The sequence below is a fragment of the Penicillium atrosanguineum genome, assembly GCF_028827265.1.
Source record: "Penicillium atrosanguineum strain IBT 20685 chromosome Unknown utg000002l_segment0_segment0, whole genome shotgun sequence".
NCBI lineage: Eukaryota > Fungi > Ascomycota > Eurotiomycetes > Eurotiales > Aspergillaceae > Penicillium > Penicillium atrosanguineum.
The window spans coordinates 1,816,907-1,837,145 of record NW_026623134.1 but is presented as its reverse complement, the minus strand read 5'-3'; the positions used below and the strand labels follow the sequence as shown (position 1 = coordinate 1,837,145).

The window sequence follows — 20,239 nt, the reverse complement described above, 5'->3', positions numbered from 1 at the left end:
AGTATGCGCAATCTGGGCATTGAAAGCAGCCCCGAAAGAAATTCGCAGACTCATACAGGAAGGTGTGAGTCAAGTACGAAAAGCAGAAAAGCGAGTAATCGATAAGCCTCACGTGGTTGCATCATCGCGTCCTGAAATGCGCCCGAGGTCAAGTATGATCTACGATCTATTGTCTACACTACCGTCTACGTTGCCAGGTTGCTTCCATTCTGCATAAATACCCCCATCATAGCTCCCTGCGACAATCTCACCTAGTGCGTCGTGCCACCTGAGCTCCCAGCTCCCAGCTTATCGGCCCGAATCGAACGACTTGGCTTTCTTTACCCAACAACCTCCGAACCGCGCCCAGCCCTGTGCAACTCAGCCTTCGAGCCCCTCTTATCTTGCACCCAGTCGATGGGGCCTGACAATTCTTATCACTACTAGGTTCGCAGCAAACAGTCGGTGTCCATGACATCGCCCGGAGATGGGACTCCGGTGAAACCTCCGCCGTCCTTCTCCCCCGGCGCAGCGCTAGCCTCATCCAAGTCTCGATACACGGATGGGCAAGAGGTCACACACTCCATAGACACCGAGTTGACGGAGGCTCGGTCAGTGTCGTCTCCGACGGCCCCTCTGTCGGCCACAACGGCAGAGCTTCCAATTCGATCGGCGTCACCGCAGCGCTCAGTCAGATCATCCACCCCGCAATTAGCTCGGTCGTCGCTCGGATCGCCTTTCGATGGACGGTTCGATGGCTCGGAGGATATCAGGTCATTAATAATTCGCGCTTTCTCGCCTACTGTCGCCGTTCACGCTTCTGATGACACCGATGAATTGGTCAGGAATAAGGGGTTCAAAGGGGGGTTTCGCGAGTTGGTCCGGCCGTTTGGGGAGACCGTGCAGGGCAAAGTCATCATTCGAGATAGTGTGGGATCAAGTCGTGCCTGGGAGGATTTTGGAGTGCGCTTCGTGGATCTCAAAGGGTTTGGGAGAAGTCCCGCCAATCGAGACTCCGGACGCGACTCGCCTTTGGCGCAGACCGAGGAGGTGCTGGAGAAGCAGTTGAACTCTGCAGAAGGGCCGGCCGGGGCTGTGCCAACGAAAGATGTGTTGGGTTTCCCTGCTACGACTCCTTTGTGCAAGCTGTTCCTGCGACAGCTTCTGGCGTCCACTTCTGTTGGACCACATGAGACATTCGGCCACCCCGTGGCCAGTGTGATCACGATAAGCTCGCGCAATCCTGCACCATTAGAAACACTCAGACAGCTCTACGCCGAGAGTAATACAGGGGACAAACGCTTGCCCGAGTGGGTCAACCAGGAGTATCTCCGTTACTACGTCTTGATACACGACGAAGAGCGTGACGATATTACCGAGTCTACCAAGCTATACGATCAGATGAAACGACATTTCGGCTTACATTGTCATCTCTTAAGACTTCGAAGCAGCCAATGCGTCGTGACAGATGATGACAGTGTCCAAGTACCACAATGCGAATGGTTGTCCCCTCACGAACGGCTATCTGGGGCGGGTGAAGCAGGTATGTTCACCCACCCAGAGTTACTACAAACGAGTTCTAACGCCCAGACAGAGACATTAGTAGATCTCGGTACAGATAGTACTCCCTACCTGTTTGATTCTGATGTCACCGCGATCAAAACCTTCATTCGTGAACTCATTGTACAGTCTGTGATTCCTTTCATGGAGAACCGAGTGGCCGTATGGAACGATCAAGTAGCATCCCGAAGGCGAGGTATCAGTGGCCGCTTCATGTCTATGTCGCGAAGATGGGCCGGCTTTGGTTCTAGCTCGCGTTCTGGAATTGGAGGATCATCAGGCGGGGGAAGTGGAAATTACGACCCGAACCAGAATTTCTACGGCCCAGACTCTCCAGAGGCCATCTTGCGAAAGATGGCCGATTTTGCGGTTATGCTCCGCGATTGGAAGCTGTCCGCCTCGACCTATGAAATAATTCGATCTGACTTTGGCAATGACAAGGCCTGGAAGTACCACGCCGCAGCTCACGAGATGTGTGCAGTGAGCACACTCCTAAATCCCATGGCGATGTCAGCCAAGATCAAGCTCGAGAGTGTTGACCAAATGTTTGAGACTGCCTGTTACTCCTATCTCACACGATGCTCGGACTCAACCCACGCTCTACGATGTCTCGCCCTGGCCGTCGAGCTTCTCAAGTCTCGCGGTGGATCTGCCACTGAAAGTGCCGCCAGGTGGGCCATGCGGGTCATGGACTTTGGCTTGGTCGGCTCCGTCGGCCAGGTCCTCTTCATGGAGCGCGTAGCAGCTTGCTATGCATCCAAAACTCCCGCCGGTGGAGCCAAATGGGGAGCCCGTCGCCGCAAAGCCGGCATGTGGAGTATCTTTGCTGCTGATCAATGGCTCAAGCTCGGGAAACCCAACCTGGCATCAGCCTGCGTAGAGGAAGCCGAGCGTCTATATGCCGAAGTACTTGAAACCGACGGAGTCTTCCCGATGCCCGAGATGCAAGCCTTCGTCGACAACTTGAGGCATGCAGTGAAGGTCGAGTATCTCGAGGCAAGAGGATTCGATGCACGCGACGAGTCAGCTACGCATCATCCACTTGACACCGAGGAGACCAGCGAGAAGCTCGAGAAAATCGATAAGCGTAACCACCGGCGCTCGCTTATCGGACTTCCTGGGCAACTGGATGCAGGGAATCTCAAAATGACCGCGACAGCGAGGGAGTCTGGGAACTCGCCGAACGATGACTTTGAACGAGCTTAGGCATGACATTAATACCTCATCATAGCATATAAGAATAGAGCTTCAATTCCTGCTTTACAGTTGACCAAGTAGATATCTAGTTTTTGATATCTAGTTCTCTTCAAGATTCTTTTCCCGTAATGGGTGTTGATTTAGGGTTTTTTTCTCTGGTAATCTCGAAGGAGTCTCCAGGATCTTAAGTCCATTATTTGCCATTTGTTGTCCGTCTGGACGACTGCCTGTAATTTGATAATTCTAGAAACTTCTGGGGACATCTCAGACTAATCTCCAGCAATTTGCAGTTAAATTGAACCATGAAGTCTGAGTAGTTCGGGTTCGAGTTCACCGAGCAACCGTTGTTATCGGTCACCTGTTCTTATCGATAAAGCTCCCTATGTGGTGTTGACTCCGGCGACCTGCCTCTCTCTTCTTATACCAAGCCAGCCATGAGCGAACTCCTCACCTACATCCTCAACAATGAGGATGCCTTCCGAAGGTCCGTGGTCCTCGATACTCTAAGCGGGCAACTCGTCGGCCACAGCGAATCGAGCTAAGCTAACTCATCCAAACCTCGACAGAAACCGCCTCCCCTCCCTCTACTCCGATTTCGCCCTCCAGAAGAAGACAAACCCAGATGGATACGCAGTCAACGTTGCTGCCTGGGAGCAGGCCTTGAATCACGCCGCCAAGCGCGGGTATACCTCGTCGCGCGGCGTGCGCGTACGCTCTGGGTCCTCGGCGTCGCAAAAGAACGCGGGTCCAGGTCGAAAGAAGACCGATCACCTTATTCTACGTACAGATGAGTCATTACTACGAGATTTAGAGGTTCTAGAGTGGGGCAGACCGGTGGCACTTGGTGCTGTCTTTGTATGTGCTATGTGAGCCGTTTGTCGTGGCTCTAGATAATGGCTAATGTGGGTTGTAGGAGGAAGCGATGGGCAAGCGAACCATGGTCCCGTTACCAGTCTATAAGACCGACCCTGGGTGTCTGCGCAAAAGTCAATGGAGACTTATTGATCCTGGCGCGTTAAGTCCGTGGAGTGTTATGAGTTGGGGCGCGCGGCAGTTGAAGGGGATGGTGGTGGGGTCTGATGACTCGGCGCCGAAGATCCAAGTTCAGGAATTGGTGCTAGTCGAGAATTTGCAGGTTTGTGGCAATCCGTTCATCACAGGAAACTTTTGACTTATTTGTTTCGTCGATAGGAGGCTGCCTCTTTGGCTATTAAGAAGGCTACTGGTGGCACTTCATCCAAGCTCGATCTGATCTACTCGAAAGAGAGCTTTGTCGAGGGATTCGCGACGATACTACACGATTCAACAGAATTATCTGATTCGGATTTTGATGTTCTTCTGGTTTATCTATCCCGCGACTGCGGCGCCATTGCTTATGATGGCAAGGTAAAGTGATATCTAAATGCACAGCCTATGTTGATACTGACCAGAGATGGCCAGACGATTAAATTCAAATCTGCGCATGAGCCTCCGCACATCACGCAGCAGGACGCAACCATTGCCTCTATCAAGACTCTTGTATCGACAATCTCGAAGCAGGTTTCGGATCTGGAAGCGAAGATTGAGGGATTGAATGCATCTGCGAAGGCCGCACTGGCCAACAAAAACCGTGTCTCGGCGCTGGCTGCAATCAAGTCTAAGAAGATGGTCGAGCATAACCTTCAGCAGCGACTGAACACTCTGACACAGCTCGAGGAGGTCTATTCGAGAATTGAACAGGCTGCCGGTCAGGTGGAGATCGTACAAGTCATGGAAGCGAGCACCAGCGTTCTTCGCGGGCTACATACGCAGATTGGCGGTGCCGAGAGAGTCGAAGACGTGGTCGAAGGACTGCGCGAGGAAATGTCCAAGGTCGATGAGATTGGCGGCATCATGAACGAAGCCGCGCCGGTCATTGATGAGGGTGAAATTGATGACGAGCTCGAGGCTCTAGAGAAGATCGACCAGAAGACGAAGGAGGATGTGGAAGCAGAGGAAACGAGGAAGAAGCTTGCGGAGCTCGACAGTATCAAGCAAGCCTCGGGGGATGCAGCTCGTCAGGCCCAGGCGGGAAAAGATCTCGACATGGAGTTGGCAGACAGGCTCTCCAACATGTCGGTTGAGGAGCCGATCCCGGAGAAATAGAACTCATCACCAAAGCTGTTCTTTGCGAGCTCATCCTCTAATTTTGCCGTCAAAGTGCGAGGCAATCGATGTTATATCAAGCAGTCAGGGTGCTAGCGTCAAGGCTCAATGACCATCTGAGTCGATCACCACAGGATCACTTTTCTCCAGCGGAGTTTCCAAGGGTCTTGCCGGCGCTGATGCATTCTCCTTGAGACCTTGTGAAGCTCCAGGGATAGTGGACCTTATTTGAGCATCACTCTTCTTCCGCGCATTCGCGATCAGACGCTTGAAATCATCATCGTGGCTAGAAGACCATCTCTCTCTGTCGAAATCCTTGCGTGCGATCTCATCCGCATTGGATGCAAATGGTATTTGCGCCCCTCCCTGTGTCTTCTCCCAGATGGTGAGCTCTTTGAGAAGTTCCTTCTTTGATTTGGGATTCCGAGAGTCGCAATTAGCGTTCCAAAGGTTCATCCACTCGGTATGACGTCTCTGCAATAGCGACCTGTTCCCCCATTCCGGGATGCCAAGCTCTCGAAACTTTTTCTTTAACTGTCCATCTTTCAATAGGGAATAATTTATAGCGGGGAGTCTTTCAGGTGGGTCGACGAAACTCTGGGTAGCTGGTTGTTGGGGTTGTATAGGTCTGTAATAGCGTTCAATGAGACTTGAGACATTTAAACTTCTATCCAGTTGTGTCCACATACCGAAAGGTTACCTGCGGTTTAGCGGGGCTTGGGGCTTTTTGGCCGGTGCAGACACCAACATGGGAGAACATCGCCGCCTCCTTCATCCTCAGGCCGCATTCGAGAGGACAAGGGTAAAGTCCATCCTCTGCGATGAAGTTAGACGTACCGGCGGAGACGAAGAATGGGACTTACCTGGGACAAAGTCTTCATCGTCATCCTGACTATCCTCAATAATCTGCGGTTCCTCGACTTGGGCCGACATTTCCACTCTAACGCCACGGGATCTCGTGCGCATGCGTTGCGAACCTGACTCTGCTGCTTCGGGCTCATTGTCTTGCTCTATCTGGCCGACCTTCCGTTTCTTGGCCAAAGGCTGCTGAGTATCGTCTCCTCCATTTGCAAGTCGTGCCGCCTCCTTCTTCGCAAGAGAGAGCATGGGCTCACGCGCGTTCTGGAACTGCTCCACCAATTCCTGTACGATCCAGTTCCTCCTGAGCTTCAGTTCTTGGTCCTGAAGACGGCATGTAGGACATCTTCCCTCATTGCTGAGGCAGCGACGGATGCATAGTGAGCAAAATGTATGCGAACAGGAAGTAAGAACGGGATTGGCAAAAAAGTCCTTGCAGATCTGGCATCGTAGAGAGTTCTCCAGTGGCGCGAGTAGTGAAAGCGGTGTGTCTAACCAGTCCGTGGAGTCGGGGATGTCGAAGGACTGTGCCATAAGGAGAGCCGAAGAGTCCCGCGGGCGCAGGCACAGGCTGAATGCAAAGTGACAGAGGCTCAGTCGCGTGAAGCAGAAGCCAAGTGGAGACGCAGTGCCAAGACCCGCTGACTGATACGCGTTAAGTGGTTTGGCACGCGTCGATCAACTTGCTGCCTCAAACATCATGGACTCCAAGATGTATCTCGCAGAGCAGGTGCTCAATGAGCAACGTACAGTATGTGTTATGCTGAGGCTGTTCTCTCCCACAGCAACTGATTGATTCTAGGTCACCTACCGGTCATTGAGCCGCGCTTTGAAGATCCACGCCAACCGCGCCAAACGGTAGGTCGTTGCGATGGTCCTGGGCTGAGAATTGACTGAGTAAATTGACTACAGGATCCTGTTCGAATTTCACAACAAAGAAAACGCGAAGAAGCCCCAGAGTGTCCACGCTACCTACGTCATCTCCGGAATCCAAAAGGCTCCAGAGCGGCCAGCAACGAATGGCCATGCGAAGGACGACGAAGATGAGGTTATGCAGAGCAGCCCCTACTTGCCCAGCTCACAGCCAAATGAGGATGCCGCATCCGGCTCCCTACGCATTGCCTCGATCATACTAGCCCGGGAGGAAGATCTGGAGGGTAGGCAATGGCTGTCGCATTTGTGCTCAGGTCATTTCGCTGATTACGTGATGCCACTTTTATAGATGCAAAAACTACATTTGAGTCAATTTCTATGATCCACGTCTACAGTGTTCAGCCGACAGTTCTCCAAGATCTCAACGTGTTGACTGATGTGTGTCGAGAAGTCGCCACAGCTCATGCGCAAGACGACCCGTTGGAGTGCGGAAAGGACTGGGGGATGATCCAAAACCGCAATGTCAAGGTAATTTCTATTGTTTCTTTCCTTTTTTTTCTTTTTCCTTTCAAATCATCAGATTCTCACAACGTTATAGCGGAGGACGGGAGCTCGTCCACCGCCACCCGCTGCTGCTTTAGCACCCAAGACCAAAACCGAATCCACAGTCCCTGCCAAACGACCTTTTGAGAAATCCGCTCCCACAACAAAGCCTCAAGCTAAGGCTGAGGAAACGACATCTCAGCCAACATCGGCCAGCAACTCTCAAACGTCCTCCAAGACCGCTGCGAAACCAGCACCTAAGCGCGAGAAGAGCAACTTGTTCAGCTCATTTGCCAAAGCTAAGCCCAAGCCGAAGGCAGCGACTCCTGCCGAGTCGGTAAGTCATTAATGATTATTGTACGTTGAGATCAACAATTGACTGTAATACAGGCGACACCAAGCGGTGCAGAAGATGGTAAGTTATCTCAATTCGAATCCCAACTTGATGACTCACGATCGGCAGTTGTACTGGATGATGCCTCAGATGAAGAGGCCGAAGAGCTCTTCCCTACTAGCGACGACAAATCGGCGGTAGCAGGCAACCGCGAAAGCAAAAAAGAGCGAGAAGAGAAGCTCAAGGCCATGATGGAATATGACGACGCAGACGGTAGGGCCCCTGAATCTTTAAATGAAGGCCCAAGTCCCTCCACTCACGGTGTCGCAGATGAGGAAATGCCCGATGCTGATGAAGAGCCGGTGCGCGAGCCGACTCCCGTCGAGCAACCACCGCCTTCCAAGCCAGTGGAGCTGAAGGAAGAGGTGACTGTACAAGGTGGCCGCCGACGAGGCAAGCGTCAAGTCATGAAGAAGAAGACGGTCAAGGACGAAGAGGGTTACTTGGGTAAGTACTACGTGGCTTTGGTACATTGAACTATGCTAATTGCGCACAGTGACTCGGGAAGAAGCGACCTGGGAATCTTTCTCCGAAGATGAGCCGGTTCCCAAGAAGAAGCCAGCAGTTAACGTGGCTAAGGGCAAGGGAGCCAAACCTGGACAGGGGAATATTATGTCATTCTTCGGCAAGAAACAGTAAAGTCGACCCTGGGGATAAATTAATATCACTTCGCATTGAATTAGCCCGATCTTAAATTTACGTGTAGTTACCTGACTCCCGGCAAAGTAAACAACGCCGATCTTTATCCGCAATTGCGGAGTCGAGTGCAACACCGTGCAACACAGGCCTTGACCGATGTCACCTCGCGCCCGCTATTTCCCCGATCACGAATCGTGATAGTTCCAGCATCGTGGAGTCGTGGAATTGTGCATCCTGTGTTCCATCTGGAATTGAGGAATGTGCGCCCCTGGGCCGTGGACTGGGGGATCGACATTAGCTATGCCTCTCCTCTTATTTACCCCGACTTTTCCCTCTTACTTGCCTCAACCAACTCGTCAGCCATGCCTCTCTCTACACTGCTTGTGGGCTCCCTGCTAGCCCTCCAGGTTGGTGCTATGCCTGGACGCGACAATGCTGCCGTCTTACGCCGTGCCTGCCCTGACTACACATCGTACTCCCAGACCCAGCAGTAAGTGGCCCCCGCACTATAACGCAAATGACTCCGCTCACAACCCCTAGTGGTCCTTATAGCGGTGGTCCCTTGGACCTTCCCTTCCAGCGTCCTGCACCGGCATGCCGAACATTCTCGTCCCCCTCAGTTGAGAAGGTCATTGACGATGTGACATCCCGTCTTGTTGATAAGGACCTTGCGCAGTTATTCCGCAATGCCTTCCCAAACACCCTGGACACTACAATCCGCTGGCACCAGAATGGCACTAGTTCCTCGTCCAAGAGGCAGAGCAAGCGCGATACCTCTGTGTGGACAGGCTTGCAGACATTCATTGTGACTGGCGATATCAACGCCGAGTGGTTGCGAGACTCGACAAATCAGCTCACCAACTACCAGAAGCTGGCGTCCGATGACAAGAGTCTTTATAATCTCATTCTCGGAGCCATTGCGACTCAGTCTGAATATGTCATCCAATCGCCTTACTGCAATGCCTTCCAACCACCATCTGTCAGCGGTGTCAAGCCTGAGAACAACACCCAGGTTGATACCGTTCACCCAGCTTATGAGAAGTCCTTTGTTTACGAGTGCAAGTATGAGCTTGACTCCCTCGCCCATTTCCTGAAGCTGGGTGCCACGTTCCATGAAAACACTGGCTCTACCGAGTTCCTGACCGACCGCTGGTTCAAGGCCCTCCAAACGCTCCTGGATACCATTGACGCCCAGTCGCAGCCCACTTTCGACTCTAAGAACCAATTTGTCACCAACCAGTATACTTTCCAGCGTGAGACTACCATTGGTACCGAAACTTTGAACCTGCAGGGTGTAGGCAACCCGCTCAACAGTGGCACTGGTCTCATCCGCAGCGCTTTCCGCCCTAGCGATGACGCTACCATCCTGGGATATTTTATTCCGCCCAATGCCATGATGTCCGTTGAGCTTCAGAAGATTGCCAAGGTTCTCAAGAAGGCCGGTAGTCACGACGACTTGGCCGACGAGCTAGAGCAGCGTGGCACAAAGCTCGCCGCGGCTGTCCGCGAGAATGGCATCTTCAACCACGCCAAGTACGGCGATGTTTATGCCTTCGAGGTTGACGGTTATGGCTCGCGTATTTTCATGGATGATGCCAATATCCCCTCTCTCCTGTCTCTGCCCTATCTCGGCTTCCTCGACGCAAGCGACCAGATCTACCAAAACACCCGCAAGATGATTACCGACAAGTCCGGTAATCCTTACTTCCTCGAGGGTCCTGCTTTCCATGGTATCGGTGGTCCTCATAGTAAGTGACCTGCATCATGTTGACACATGAAACATACTAACAAAAACAGTCGGCCTCGAGAACGCCTGGCCCATGTCGCTCCTTGTCCAAGCCCAGACCTCCGATAATGATACCGAGATCATGGAGTGCATCAACTTAGTCCGCGACTCGAGCCTACTCGGACTCGTGCATGAGTCTATTAACGTCACTAACATCAAGTCATATACTCGCCCTTGGTTCTCCTGGGCTAACTCCGTATTTGCCGAGACCATCCTCAAGGTTGCCGAAGAGCGTCCAAATCTGATCTTTGGCAAGGATGCGAAGCCGTATAGTTTTTAAAATGAGACGTTGACTGGCTATTACTTCTTGAATAGTATTATGACCGCTGTGGATTACATTTACTTTTGTAAAATGAGAATCTGGAGTTGTAGAATAGTAGTGATGTTTCCGAGCAGTCGGCGGTCCTCTGCCACTTGCCATAGAGCCCTCAAGGCACGATTCAACCACACCCTGCCCTGTCTACATGTCTGGGAGAATCACCTGCACAGCCTGGTTGTACTAAGCTTCAACCATGTGGGCGAAGCCAATCTCCTCGGGTTCACCCGACCCAAGCAAACGAAGAGCTCTTCTTGATTCACATCATCAAGCCCGTTACCCTTAGTGAGCTTCTTGATTGCCGCCTTGCAATTGGTTTGAGTAAAAAGCCCCTTCGTCTGCGCGGCCAGCTCTGCGGCGTTCCCAATCTGCTTGCGCCAGCACTTATCAATGATTCCATCGATCCTTGGGTCCTTTTCAGGTCACGTTCTCTAGCAACTTCATTGCCTCAATGGAATGCTTGCTGGGATCTTCAAGAGTAAAGCATCGATATCCGTAAACCTCGAACCCGTAGTTGATGAAGTAGTAGATGGAACCGACAGCAAACAGCTAGAACACCGGTTGTAATATATTGCTCGTCTCTCTCACTTCCATCAAGGTACCATTTATACAGGAACAGGAAAGTTCGCCGTGGGGTTCCGATTTCCGCGGTACGGTCAATTTCAGTTAGCTTGAGTCGATTCCTATCAAACAGGATATTCTCAGGACGAAATTCGTCATGGGAGAGGAAGAGATTCTCGAGGAAAGCGACAGCATTCGCGAGATCGCTTATCCATTTGGTGCGCAGAGGCCGAGGTACCAGCTTTTGTACTTTGGTGACCACATTGGCCTTCCAGTCCCGGGTATGAATTTCTGTAGTCTGAGCAAGAGCGTCTCATCTATTTTCATTGTCAATAATAGCTTCCGTGAGGTTGTGGTTTATCAGTCGAGTTCTCACCTCTCATGTACTCAAGGAAGATACCGGTTTCCGAGTAGTGAAAACACTGCAGCAGGTAGGGACATATTCTGTTTGGTGATGGGGCGACAGTTTGGAAAGCTTTGTCAGAGGAAATGCTAGTGTATTTTCGAAGGCGATTAGAAATGGAAGAAAGAGTTGCAGTGAAGACCGCGGACTTGATCGCCTAATAACCAGTGCATGATTTACCAGGCTAGTTGGGGTCCAAGTGATATCTCTGTTGCTTCCTGAGTACATGACAACACTGTAAGTGATGTCAACATTCATTTGAACCTTGGGATCTTGATGAAAAAAGTAAAATCGCCAAAGGTAGATACAATGCGGCGTAAAGATAGATATGTCACATGAAATGAAGGAAGTTCCATCTCCATTCAACCCATGAACCCCTTTTCAATCCTAGAATGAATTTTCCGAGTCATTTGTAATCATAGATCTACCGAGGCAAGCTTTTCGAAAGAAGCCTAGGGATGGGAAGCCTTCCTCAGAGTTGAAGGCACGGCTCGGACCCATCTTCCATCTTTTCTCTCCCAGGACTTGTTGTTGATGCACCAGTTGCACGGGTATCCTAGACGGTTTTTGCTCATGGTTGTTGTAACTTTAGCGATACCACAGAGGTTGCAGCCATCGAGCTCCATGAGTTGTCCCGGAGTATCGAAAAGGTGGTGGCATAGAAACTCAGTCGGTTGGATGATTAGCTGGCACATGGTTTCTCTGGGCATTGTTAACAGAGTAACGACCAAGACGGCTTCATAGCAATTAATTACTTACTTGGAGACTTATTGTCGCTTAGAGGCCAGATGCGGTATGGTTTGAAAGCTTGGTGCGTCTTATGAAGAGCTCGAGGGGTCTGGAAGCAGAACTAGGCCCGGAGTTGATGAAAAGGCTTGGTCTGCTGACTGGCTGCTGATCTGAGGAAATGAGGAAATGAGGAAATGAGGATGTGGATGGATTGTGCGATCATGAAACGAGCTTGATGTTTACTTCAGTCTAGCTAACCTTGTTTCCTAGGAGCCTAGCAAGACATCGATCTTCTCGAAAAATACTATTTTGAAAATTTAAATGGATGAAGATCCAACAAATCATGTCTTCGTGTCCAACTGGCAAAAACTTGAATTCCTTAGACCAATTCTTGAAAAGAAGATCTGCAACTCTCTGCGAGCACCATGAGCCGATCAAGTCAAGTCTTCTTCTCGCGCTATCCAGTTTTCTTCCCGTGGGCACTGTGTTCAATGCACATGGTGTGTCTCTAGTCCTGCTGCTCATGTATTTGGTTTTTCTGGTGTTTGCACATCCTTGGCAGCCATCAAGTGGGACAACGTCGGTATGGTAAAGTGAGTGGCGACAACTGTAGGTTATCTTTTCGATCAATTGTTGGTACATTATCACGCTATTCTTCATCTATGTTAGTCACGATGAGTTTGTCTCTTAAAGCTTAGCTCGCCCGAATGTGTGAAGTTACAGGGCATAACAGGGGTTTGGGACTATGCCAGCCGAGGGTAGATGAATATTTCCAATGGGAGCGAGCGAGATGACCAGCAATTCTCCAGTATAGAGCGGGGAGCATATGGGTGGATGATAACAGTTCTTGAGAGAAGTTCAAAGATGGAAAGCTAGTTATAGGCTCGCCAATATTTTACCGTAGGAAGGTCGACATCCCATGGGACGTCTTGGCTGCAAGTGGGATATTCAGTAAGATCAATTGCATTCACTTTGATTTGCTAGATCAGGCTTCTACGGTAGCTTCCTTTCTCTACGGCACTCTTTGTAGTAGCCTTGCGAGTGTTCTATTATCTATCTGAATGTGTGATGCTCTATGCCCTTCATGGTATGATTTATCACGTACTGCTCGGGCGGGCCGATGACAGCCATAGATTAAGATGTTAAGCACGCCAAGAAAACTGCGCATGGGTACCAGAGTGACTGCGAATACGTACCTGATCAGACCATCTTCTCGCATCCAGAGGGAGTAGTGTGAAATCCCACTAACGGGTTTCACACAAACTCTCCGAGCCACTTCTCTCCATAGTGAACGATTAAATCAATGGCCAACTACGAAAGTGAGGCATCAGGAATAAATAGGATCCGCAAGGTGATACATGCCTCAAGGAGACGGAAGCGAGTGTGACCAGCAACAGGGTGGATCCCATTCTCGCGCTATTATTGGACAGGTCTAAATTAGGGGTGCGGGCGCTACCCTCTTTGCCGTTCGGGACCCGCGCCGCTGTCCAAGCTTCTGTGCCATGAACTCTGATCTGATGGAGATCTGTTGTCCGAACAACCTGAATTGGCCGGTCTCTCGTGATTGTCCATTTTCGGGCAGCGATCCCCTCCTGCCTCGCATCTGAGTGGTTGGCTACTATCGGCTGTGCCATCTTGCAGCCCCCTATACCAGGTGCTTGGTATGCCTGCAGGGTCTTAGCTCCTTGGGCTAGGTCTAGAACATGTCGGTTTCACTTTTGATTTCAGGAGCACTGTATCCTTGATGTTGACAATTGAAACGCATTCATTCAGGTTAAATGCGTTGTTCGAAGGGGGGAGTATTCGATGGTTACAATTGACACCCAAACACGTGGTAGTCAGCCTGAGCCAAGACCAAAGTGCGTAAACGGGAAGCCATGAGAATGCTTTAACGGCTGATTGAGTATTTTTGGGCGCAAACCGCGTGGCTTGAATAGATAAAGGATCGCCGATGACTTTGCCCCCTGGCCCCGGATTCCCCCCGTTGGCAAAAGGCTATCATCACGCATGCATGTGCATGAGCTGTTGCCTGGACATTTGGAATAATCGTGATCGTTTCCAAAGTACCATCTCTACTAAAGGAACAAGAATGCATTAATCCAGGGGGCCATGACGTCGCGGCGACTGGGTAGCGCTGAGGCTCCCAGCACAGACCACATTCTTCTTGACTCAGGCTTCCCCGGATCGGGAACTCAATGCTGCAAGGTAAATCTACCATTTGAACAGGAGTCATATTTAAAGGCTCGAGATTTGCTTCTTGAGAGGTTCCTGTTTTGTGTTTTAGATCTTGCTTGTAGCCTTTATTGCGAGCTTACTCTTAATAATCCATCATGGCCTCTTCTTCACAAAACATCAACACCGATGAAGCAGACTTGGCATCCAGTCAAACAGGATGGGGCACAGACCGTTCACTTTGTCCTTGGATATCCACCCATTATCCACCTCCCTCTTCGTTTGCAGGACAAAGTAGCCCATCTCTTCATTCGACGTACTCTTCCACCATACAACTTTCTCCACAGCTTGGACCGGGCATCTTGATGACACCCCCCTCCACCCAGCAGGATCATAGGAGTATCTCGTGGGCTGGCAGTCCCAGCTCCAGTCAGTGCTCCCCAAGCAACAACAGTGGCACCGGTGATTTTCACTGGATGAACCTCATGAGCAGTCCTGAGTTCGGCACTCCCACGTCCGCTCGGACTTTAATTCAGCCTCATACTACGGACACTACGTCTTGTCAGCACCACATCCGTACCCATGAGCGGTCTTCCGATCACAGGACATCCGCCAGTGCAGAGTATGTTTCTCATCTCTGAATCCACCTTGATACTGTGCTTGTCTGATTTGTCCTGAGTTTCATTCCAGATTGAGGCACTATGGCCGCTTCAAGTGCCATTGGGAAGGCTGCACATACCCTGGCACTTTCTCACGAGAAACATGCCTGTGGCGACACATTAAGTCAACACATGTGTCCCCAGACGAGTTCAAGTGTCCGGATTCCCAGTGCAACAAAACATTTGGTCGCAAGGATCGATTCCAGAACCACATGCGATTAGCTCACACGAGCCACGGAAATGGAGAATTTTGCTCTTCCTGCCGTTCTTGATGCACTTGAATTTTCAGTCTTTCTTTGGCCCTAGTATGCTTTCATCTAATAATGGTTTATATCGTCTTGGCCAGAATGACATTCGCCCAGTCAGATCTATAAGTGCTCACTAACTAATTTCTCCTCTCTCCATATTTTCTCTCGCTTCAGGGCCTTGGCCATTTTCAGCTCATTCTTGACTCCGACGTCCCAGAAATGCTGTCGTGTTTACCCCATGGAATCCTTACCCAAGAGCTTTTGATCAAGCGCACATACATACCAGAAAAGCCCCTTCCTAATAGTATCCCGATTATTTTTGTAGGTTTCACACCCAACAAAAGAAGTCCCATATCGTAGCAAGAGTAGTTGTGGAAAGCTAAATTTCATTTTACCGTCCTGTCGAAAGAGGCGGTCGTCTGACGAGGTTATAATCAGGCTCTTAACAATTAGCTGCAATTACATCCCGCATCCATCACGCCCGAATCGCAGTCTGTTTTCCTTTGCTCAATCTCACGGCAATTCCCAATTGTCAACCTTGCAGTCCCAGTTCTAGGAAGGAAACTCCTTTTCTTAACAGTGCTGTTAGCGCCATGGGGGTGCATGCCAGCAGCAGTGACAGGATAGGCGGCTCATTGGGATGCCCTCTTACCATCGAAGAAAATATGTTCGCCAATTTGCCAGTACCTAGTCTTGGTAATTGGGCCAGAGACCTCCATGCAAGTGGCAATGTATCTGTTTCAACTCCTCTGACGGCATCGGGATCAACTGCGACGATGGTTTCTTCCTTCACATGTACGGACCTGAACCAGACTAGATGGATCAACGACCTCAATGACCCGTTTCAGTCCCCCTCCCGCTCGACTGTACGGCGCGACAAGCATAGGCCCTTCAATGACTCAAGGAATACCATTCGTCATTCTGGGGACAGATTCCTCGGCCTTGGCTTTTCCCGCAGAAATTGGCTCCATGATTGACGAAAATCACGCTGGTGATCGCGGGCAGCCAATAACAATTTCTCAGTAATTTTCATATTGAGGAAGTGTCTTTATCGTAGTTTGTTTAAATATGTGATCAACAGTTTGAATGAATCCAACCTCCCCAGTCCATTCAAGTGTGGTTGGCAGGGCTGTACATACCATGGGGGTTTCTCGCGTCAGCCATGTCTATGGCGACATAGGAAGTCTACACATATATCTCTAGCAGAATTCAAATGCCCTGAGTGTTCAAGGTCATTTGGACTTGACCGGAAGGATAAGTTCAAAACACCCATGCGAGTGGCGCACATGACTATGGGTGTGGAATCTATGTAGATGTCTTGACCGAGTTTGTTCCGATTTAAAATTGCTAGGAACGGACATTGTTGAAAACAAGTATGAATTCATGACATTTACAGACATATATGGGCAAACTATTTGACCTTGGGCGAGGGAGTATCGCGATAGGCAGGAGGTAGGATTCCCGCGAGTGCAGCCTTGATCTGCAGTGCCAGGGTACGTGAGTGCCAGCGGTGCTGTTGAGTATAACCACCCATCACCCAGAAGTTGTCAAGACGCGAGTGACGCTTCCACATACCGCGTACCTCACCCTCGGAATCAACACCCCAAGTCGAGTCAACGCGCTCTGCAAGCTCATGGGGACCGAAAAGGTGCTTGCCGTCGCCGTTTGAGGCACCGTGGGTGGTGCCATTTGCAGTTCCACTCAGCTCAGAGCCACCGCCGAGAATCTCAGCCGCAGTGCTGCTCAAGTTCCCATCAGAGAAGCCAGTGCACCACACAATGGCATCCGCATCAACGGTGCTTCCATCCGAGAACCGGAGACCGGTCGCAGTGTACGCGACAGGTTCGACACCCGCCTTGATCCCAACCTTTCCTTCTTCGATCAACTTGGTACCACCCACATCAACGTAGTGGCCGCCAGCCTTCTCTAGCAAGTTGTGCATCAAGGCTGAGGTGGGGTGACTACTGTCAAGAACGGGGAAGCCGGCAGCCTCAAGGGCTGCATATCGCTTCGGCTCCTGGGAAGCAAACACCGCGAACAGCCCACGAGCCAACTGGCCATCTACGCTTGAGGGAAGGGACAAAAAGAGCTTGTCAGCAGCCTCGACGCCAAAGTCATATGCACCCAGGCTCATCTTGTGGCAGACGTAGTCGACAGGGACGATGTACGTGGGAGAGCGGACATTCATGGTCGACTTGAGACCGGCATTGTGGCAGTCCTCTAGTACATCGAACGCAGTGTTGGCGGATCCAATTACGAGGACAGACTATGTCTTGGTGAGCATCTTCAGATACATTGAATTCAACAGTATGATTGCTTACCTTGGCTCCCTTCTCGGCTAGCACCTTCGCATTCTGATATTGTGCGGAGTGGACGCTGATTCCCTGATAAAGATCCTTGTCTGCGATCTGTGGGATGTTAGGCTTTTGTGACCCAATACCAGTCGCCAAGACGAGCTGCTTGGAGACAGCAGAACGCTGACCGGCCGGAGTCTGGAAACTGATGTGCCAGCGCTCGGTGGATGGGTCGTAGTGCGTCGACTGGATATTCGCAGAGTTGATAATGTTGAGGTTGAAGGTCTCGATGTATCGAGAAACCTGCGACGCCAAATCGCTTCGGGACAGGAGGTAAGGTGTCTGGAGCTCCTTATCGTAACCTGATTCAACCACGGTTAGTGGATTTGCCCTTAATTGGATAAGCTAGATTGACTTACACATAAACGGCAGGTCACAGAAAGAAGTCGGGATGTGGAATCGCATGCAGTCGTAACGGAGCGCCCAGTTGTCGCCCGGCTTGGGGTTGCGTTCGGCCATGACACAATCCACCCCCAAAGCCTTCAGTCGAGCCGAGAGAGCAGCAGCGCTATATGATCCAGTGCGTTAGCAAGTCAATTGCGAAGCAACTTAGCTGCTCGACTTACGCATTTCCGCCGCCGATGATGAAGACGTCAGTCTCCAAGTCCAGATCATCAAATCGTCTCGGAGCAGCCTGAAGCAGGCTTTCATCCTCGGTCTGAATATCCAGAGCCTCCAGTCTGGTGCTCAGGATCCAGATCTTCCACTCAAGTGCCTCGTTTCCATCTTGCTCGTTCTGGACAGGCAAAAAGAGGATCTTGCCTCGGCAGGTGGCGCCAGGGGTCTCGGTTCGGAACACGATTGGACAGTCGATGAATTGCTAAATGAGATACATTATAAGCCCGAGCTTGGTTGCATGTTCCTGCAGCATGTACTTACAAGGACCGGAGTGGCTGGCAGGAATAGCGCTGCGCCATCCACGGCAATCCCCTTCGAGACACTTCTGAGCTTCTCAGTCTCCAAGAGACTCTGGGTAATGACACCTGGGCTCTTGAACGTGCGCAAATGGTAAGTCAGTGCGAGCTGGTCTTTCCAAAATGCCTGGTCAGCATAGAAGCAGCTTTGGAGAGCAGCGGCATCGCCCTTAGCCAGCGCGGCATTGAGACGACTCAATACAATATCCGCCTGCTTGGTGGCTGCATCTCCGGCCATTAATTCAGGGTCAACCAGCCCCGGGGCAAGTGTTGGAAGTGGCGATTCATCCATCATCACCCGCAGGTCAGCCCGCGGGGGGTACTCCCGCGATGGTACATTGCCGTCTGGTGTTCTTTTGTAAGTCTCCACTCCACTGAAACCTCTTTCTACAAACTGCCGGTCAACTTACTGATAGTCATGGTTCACTTGGGGAGGTTCAAGGGTACTCGATCTAGCAGGGTGAGATTTAAAAAGAAAAGAGCTGGGAGCTCGATCGCTTCTCTTGAATCAGCATGGTCAAAACGCGGTAGATCTAGACTACGGCCTATAGAGACTAGTTTGCCTCCTGAAGAGGGGGGTTCGAAGGCCTCTACCACTCAAGTCCAGTGTGCGAACCAGGGTGGTGTTTTGCGGCAGGTGGGGGAACCAAAGAGATCAGCGCCTCGACCAGCACCTATCTCATACGCGATCTGACGAACGGTGCAAAAGTACCGCCGGGGCCTCTTCGTGATTTCTGCACACTGTTCTAGTTCATTCATCTGAGTGCGGCCTCCTTGATTTGGAGACCATCGCCCGATCCTATAGAGGGGCCACAAAAGCCGTGGTCCTGTAGGAAACCCCCGGGCATTAGCCTAGTGGATCTGTGGTACTTGACAGATCACAAAAATGGGGCCGGATGTTTCGACCACTTCCAAAGTTGACACTATTAACCTTCGGAGCTGTCCGCTATCAAGCGCGGGTATCAGACGCCCCAAAGAATATGATCCATGGTTTTTGCCGTCGTAGGTTAAGTTGATTCGACGCGCGCACGGCCATGCCCACAGCGTGGGATAGCCACACTATCGGAGGCTGTTGAGTCCCTCCTTGCCACACCAGCTTGACTTTCCACTGAATGTGGAGAGGATCCACGGCGGGAAGCCCTCCCGGTCCCTTCTATTGATGCCAATGGACAATGGTTTTGTTGATGTGTCCACTCGTACCGCATCCCTGATACCTGTCCAGTTCCCGCGAGAGCCCCTATCACCTTACACTCGAGGATCTCATGTTATGCAGAAACGGCTAAGCCAATCCTAACCCCCGCATACTTGGTGAAATGAGCGCACAGAATTCGATTAAGGGTCCTGATCGTCGCTTCGGGCTTTTCGAGCTGTCAAACTATTGTCGATCATCCCAATGCTACTATTGGTACGATACATATGAGTTGACAGCTTAGCTTTATTCCGTGGCGATGTTTTGGCTCTTATACTGCGTTGTTCCCCTCGGTTTTGTTCCCCAAGTTCGATTCCAGCCACCAAGATGTCGCCCGAAGCTCTTGCTGAAATGCTCAATGCGCCGGCTCTTCCTGCGCCAGAGGGTATTACCCCGAACTTCGACAATCCTTCCAATGCCAATGGGCTGGCTTGGTTTGTGACCACTTTTTGCATGGTCGTAGCGACTATGTGTCTCCTCCTCCGCCTGTACGTGCGTGTCATCCTGGAGAAGAAGTTCCGTGCGGAAGAGAGTAAGTTGACCTCCACCCTCAATATCTTATAACCTCGGGCATATAACTAACTTTTCTATTATAGTATTGGTCATTCTGGCATATGTGCGTCCTGTGTTTACCTAAATCTCTATTCTTATACATCAATAAGAACTTCTCCTAACGATTTCCAGGGCGCCTACTGGGGCACAGCTTATGCAGGCTACTCGTTGATTTTCACACCCGGCTAC

General features: G+C 50.9%; 9 protein-coding genes across 9 annotated transcripts; 6 read left to right on the top strand and 3 right to left on the bottom strand.

Moving 5' to 3' along the window:
- Positions 1 to 450: 450 nt before the first annotated feature.
- On the top strand, positions 451 to 2,745 carry N7443_002451 (TRAPP III-specific subunit 85 family protein; the record flags this gene model as incomplete). The annotated part of the gene is made up of 1 exon (XM_056882507.1): positions 451 to 2,745. The coding sequence occupies one exon, from the start codon at positions 451 to 453 to the stop codon at positions 2,743 to 2,745; it is 2,295 nt and encodes a 764-aa protein (XP_056744348.1).
- A 425-nt stretch (positions 2,746 to 3,170) lies between these two features.
- Positions 3,171 to 4,860, top strand: N7443_002450 (putative vacuolar sorting protein SNF7 family protein; the record flags this gene model as incomplete). Its single annotated transcript, XM_056882506.1, has 5 exons — positions 3,171 to 3,220; positions 3,303 to 3,591; positions 3,650 to 3,871; positions 3,928 to 4,122; positions 4,147 to 4,860. 5 exons carry the CDS (start codon positions 3,171 to 3,173, stop codon positions 4,858 to 4,860), a joined length of 1,470 nt encoding a protein of 489 aa, XP_056744347.1.
- Positions 4,861 to 4,965: 105 nt separating this feature from the next.
- On the bottom strand, positions 4,966 to 6,252 carry rad18 (E3 ubiquitin-protein ligase RAD18; the record flags this gene model as incomplete). The annotated part of the gene is made up of 3 exons (XM_056882505.1): positions 4,966 to 5,488; positions 5,550 to 5,676; positions 5,724 to 6,252. The coding sequence occupies 3 exons, from the start codon at positions 6,250 to 6,252 to the stop codon at positions 4,966 to 4,968; spliced, it is 1,179 nt and encodes a 392-aa protein (XP_056744346.1).
- Positions 6,253 to 6,418: 166 nt separating this feature from the next.
- On the top strand, positions 6,419 to 8,167 carry N7443_002448 (uncharacterized protein; the record flags this gene model as incomplete). Its single annotated transcript, XM_056882504.1, has 7 exons — positions 6,419 to 6,469; positions 6,521 to 6,576; positions 6,631 to 6,897; positions 6,987 to 7,119; positions 7,190 to 7,471; positions 7,525 to 7,975; positions 8,025 to 8,167. 7 exons carry the CDS (start codon positions 6,419 to 6,421, stop codon positions 8,165 to 8,167), a joined length of 1,383 nt encoding a protein of 460 aa, XP_056744345.1.
- A 362-nt stretch (positions 8,168 to 8,529) lies between these two features.
- On the top strand, positions 8,530 to 10,233 carry N7443_002447 (glycoside hydrolase family 125 protein; the record flags this gene model as incomplete). Its single annotated transcript, XM_056882503.1, has 3 exons — positions 8,530 to 8,657; positions 8,708 to 9,915; positions 9,965 to 10,233. The coding sequence occupies 3 exons, from the start codon at positions 8,530 to 8,532 to the stop codon at positions 10,231 to 10,233; spliced, it is 1,605 nt and encodes a 534-aa protein (XP_056744344.1).
- Positions 10,234 to 14,292: 4,059 nt separating this feature from the next.
- On the top strand, positions 14,293 to 14,775 carry N7443_002446 (E3 ubiquitin-protein ligase rad18; the record flags this gene model as incomplete). Its single annotated transcript, XM_056882502.1, has 1 exon — positions 14,293 to 14,775. The coding sequence occupies one exon, from the start codon at positions 14,293 to 14,295 to the stop codon at positions 14,773 to 14,775; it is 483 nt and encodes a 160-aa protein (XP_056744343.1).
- Positions 14,776 to 16,452: 1,677 nt separating this feature from the next.
- Positions 16,453 to 17,854, bottom strand: N7443_002445 (DNA polymerase subunit Cdc27; the record flags this gene model as incomplete). Its single annotated transcript, XM_056882501.1, has 3 exons — positions 16,453 to 17,307; positions 17,363 to 17,697; positions 17,755 to 17,854. The coding sequence occupies 3 exons, from the start codon at positions 17,852 to 17,854 to the stop codon at positions 16,453 to 16,455; spliced, it is 1,290 nt and encodes a 429-aa protein (XP_056744342.1).
- Positions 17,855 to 17,957: 103 nt separating this feature from the next.
- Positions 17,958 to 18,729, bottom strand: N7443_002444 (uncharacterized protein; the record flags this gene model as incomplete). The annotated part of the gene is made up of 3 exons (XM_056882500.1): positions 17,958 to 18,215; positions 18,275 to 18,654; positions 18,720 to 18,729. The coding sequence occupies 3 exons, from the start codon at positions 18,727 to 18,729 to the stop codon at positions 17,958 to 17,960; spliced, it is 648 nt and encodes a 215-aa protein (XP_056744341.1).
- A 1,096-nt stretch (positions 18,730 to 19,825) lies between these two features.
- Positions 19,826 to 20,062, top strand: N7443_002443 (uncharacterized protein; the record flags this gene model as incomplete). Its single annotated transcript, XM_056882499.1, has 1 exon — positions 19,826 to 20,062. One exon carries the CDS (start codon positions 19,826 to 19,828, stop codon positions 20,060 to 20,062), a length of 237 nt encoding a protein of 78 aa, XP_056744340.1.
- Positions 20,063 to 20,239: the final 177 nt, after the last annotated feature.